The 3047-nt window shown below is 61.4% G+C and overlaps 1 protein-coding gene across 1 annotated transcript in view; it reads right to left on the reverse strand.

Annotated features, from left to right (window-relative positions):
* The window catches only part of LOC103901258 (protein DGCR6), a 9212-nt gene extending 8140 nt beyond the window's left edge, over positions 1–1072 (reverse strand). The window contains exon 1 of the mRNA XM_009282108.2: positions 983–1072. Within this exon, the coding sequence (XP_009280383.1) occupies positions 983–1072 (90 nt within the window). The remainder of the gene's footprint in view (positions 1–982) is intronic.
* Positions 1073–3047: the final 1975 nt, after the last annotated feature.

Below are 3047 nucleotides of genomic sequence, written 5' to 3' on the forward strand. Positions count from 1 at the left end.
TAGAGCGCTGGGCGGCGGGGGCGCCCCCCTGATCCCGGGAGAGGCGGTTATTAAAGTGCTGTCCAAAAAGATCCACTGAAATGTATTAAAAACGCCTGAAAAGTATTTCACGTGAGTTCAAAGCTTTACAGTTCAAAGCTTTACAAGAGCTGTGCTGCCCGCTTGAGAGGAGGAGAAACGTCCCTGTCGGAGAAGAACACGGAGCATCCCCAGGGAAACGGGGCATCCCTAAAATCTCCCTGAATATAAATTGCTCCTTTCCCCCCCCCCCCGGGTTGGTGGCCTCGGATTTCCCTCCAAGGATCCCCAAATCCCAGGTCCTGGAGAGGCCTTGGGCGTGCCGGTTGCAGGTCTCCCTGCTTCTGGGCTGCTTAGGCCGCTGCCTTGTACGGTTAACCCTGCCCCGTCTGTCTGTCCTGCCCATCCATCCCCTGCCTGCTCTTCCCCCAGCTTGGCCGGCAATGTCCCTGTGAAATGGCTGCCCCATATTTTGAACAGGCAGATCACCCCAAACCCATCCTCGGGAACGGCCGAGAGGTTTTTGCCGCACTGGAGCTGCCGGAGGCAGAGCCGTGGCGCAGAGCCTGGGTGGCTGCAGCCTGCTGAGCTGCTGGGGAAGGGAAAACAGGGTCTTCTACCTGAAAGCTATTAGCCGTGCTGCTCCGCTCCGGCTGGGGTGATACGGAAGACCAGGATAAAAGCATCCCCGACACTTTGCCATCCTCCGCCACGAAGATTTGACAGCAGCTTTTGCTAAATGTCCTTCCCTGGTGTCACCTGAACCCAGGGTTTTGCTGTCCCAGGGTGTTCCCCCGGCAATACAACCCGAAATCCCTTCGGCAGCCGTGGATGCTCGGGGATGGAGGGGCCAAGACTTCACCTGGTACCAGCACAGGACCAGGCAAGCTGCCTGCCCCCGACACGGCTGCCTGCACTGGTGAGGACCTAAATGCAGCCTGCCTTGTCCCCATCCAAGCGTCACATCCCCATCGTCACGGCACGGGGCAGACCCTGCCTTGATCTTGCCATCCTCACTGCGTCGCTGGGGCTGCTGCTCTCTTCCCAAGGCCATTTCGAGGGGGAGTTGAAGCCCAGTGGTGTCTGGGCGTGGGGGAGGGTTGTCTTGACCCCAGACTCTGAGCAGCAGGGTCTTGATCTTGACCCTGAGCAGCACCAGACTGGAGGGGAGAGACGGTGCATGAGGCTCGGAGGGCCGGCATGGCCACAAGTGCTGTGCACAGCGGCCACGGGGAGCCTGTGCACCCCTGCGAGCTGAAAGGGGGGCAGCCAGGGAGAGGGGAGGCTCAGCCCAGGGAAGGGGGGAGCACGTTCCCAGGGACAAGCTCCAGCAGTGCCGGCGAAGGACCAAGGCACGATCCGGTGCCTTTGCACCCCTAGCAAAGGCATCGCGGCTGAGCTGGCAGAGGGAGGGGGGACCCTGGGGCCTCCGCTCCGCCACGGACATTCCTCTCCCTTCCTTTGTGCTGCAGGAAATCTGCGCTTCCTCCCTTCCCAGCGCTGCTCCCTGCTCAATCGCTACCAGATGTGGGTCCCATGTGCTTCTCATTAGCCCGGCAGGCTGCGGGCGCTGCCTTCTGCAGGCTGGCGGGCTGGGGCCTGCAAAGGCTGGGCTTTTGGGGGACCTGGTGCAGATACCTGAGCCGGTGCGCATGCCACGAGGTAGCTGGCCCTGCTTTGTGTAGGGCTCGTGCTGCCTTCGTGCCGGGCTGGCATGCGGTGGGATGCCCGTGGTGATTCAGGGTGAGCTTGCCGTGGTGGATGGAGCTGGAGCTGGGGGACAGGGCTCTCCGCTGGGACTTGCACGAGTGCCGTGGGGACAGAGGGACAAGGGGCATGCCGGTGCTTCAAGTCGAGGGAAGAAGCTCAGTGAGCTGGACTGCAGCTGGGTCTCCCACTGGGGACAATCTGCAGCCCCAGGCTGGGTCTGGGAGCGTGGGAGAGGCGGGTGGGTGGCACGCGTGGGGACCAGGGCTGGAGAGCACGGGTGGTCCAGGGGTGTCCCATGCTCCATATGCCCCAGGAGGTCCAGGCAGGGAGCACATCATGATATGTCAGGATGTGTGCGTGAGTCTCCTGAGGTGTGGGCTCAAGTTGGGGTGGGGGAGTCCCTGACCAGGTGATGGTGTCAGCAGTGGTATCACAAGCAGCTCAGGTGGCACAGCATGGGAGGAGAAAGCATGGGCCCTTCCCACACTCCCCAGGACCTGCTAGCACCCAGGAGGAGATCACAGTGGCTGGACCCAGGGGCTTGAGAGCAGAAACAGCCCCACAGTTGGCTTGTGATGTCCAGGAAGAGCCTTAACCCGGCCTGGATTGAGCTACGGAGGGACAAAAGGGGCAAGAAAGCTCCTTCTGTTCTTCCCCACCCTGCCACCCCCACTGTGGAGCTTGCCGTGGCTCTGCACGGGAGAGCAGGATGCTCCTTGCCTCGGCACAGAGGGAGCCAGGGGCTGATCCTGTCCCGCTGCTTCTTCTTGAGCCCCCAAACCAACCGCGGGGCTTTCCTCACACTGCTAGTGAAGAGGTGGGTGGTGAGAAGCAGGGGGACAAGCACATGTCGTGGGATGGAGCCCATGCCCCGGCATGGGACGTGCAGGGACATCCAGAGGGCCAAAGGGACTCTGTTTCCCACTGGAGCCGCTCGCCTCTCCCCCGAGTAAAGGGTCTCCCGTGGGGTTCAGGCTTCTTGCACTCACCCACAGGAAAAACATCTCCCAGGATGGAGAGATTTCCAAAGGTGGCCACTGCCCGTTTAGGGAAGGGATGCCTGGGTGTTACCTTCCCCTCAAGGGCATGTTTGCATGCTCAGAAATGCTGGAAAACAGCATTTTTATGGCCTTGCTGGACCCCGAGTTGAGTAGAGCTGGCAGCAGGAGCGGGGCGCCCACGTGCATGGAGCAAGACGGCTCATTTTTGCAACCGGAGCACATTGCAATTAGGAGTAATCCTCCAGAGAAACCTGAGTGCAAACCCGTCCGCAGGAGATGGCTGCCCGAGTCTGGTGTCCCCGCGGGAGAGCCGCCACG

This window comes from Aptenodytes forsteri, unplaced genomic scaffold (assembly GCF_000699145.1).
Source record: "Aptenodytes forsteri isolate BGI_AS27 unplaced genomic scaffold, ASM69914v1 Scaffold85, whole genome shotgun sequence".
Classification (NCBI taxonomy): domain Eukaryota; kingdom Metazoa; phylum Chordata; class Aves; order Sphenisciformes; family Spheniscidae; genus Aptenodytes; species Aptenodytes forsteri.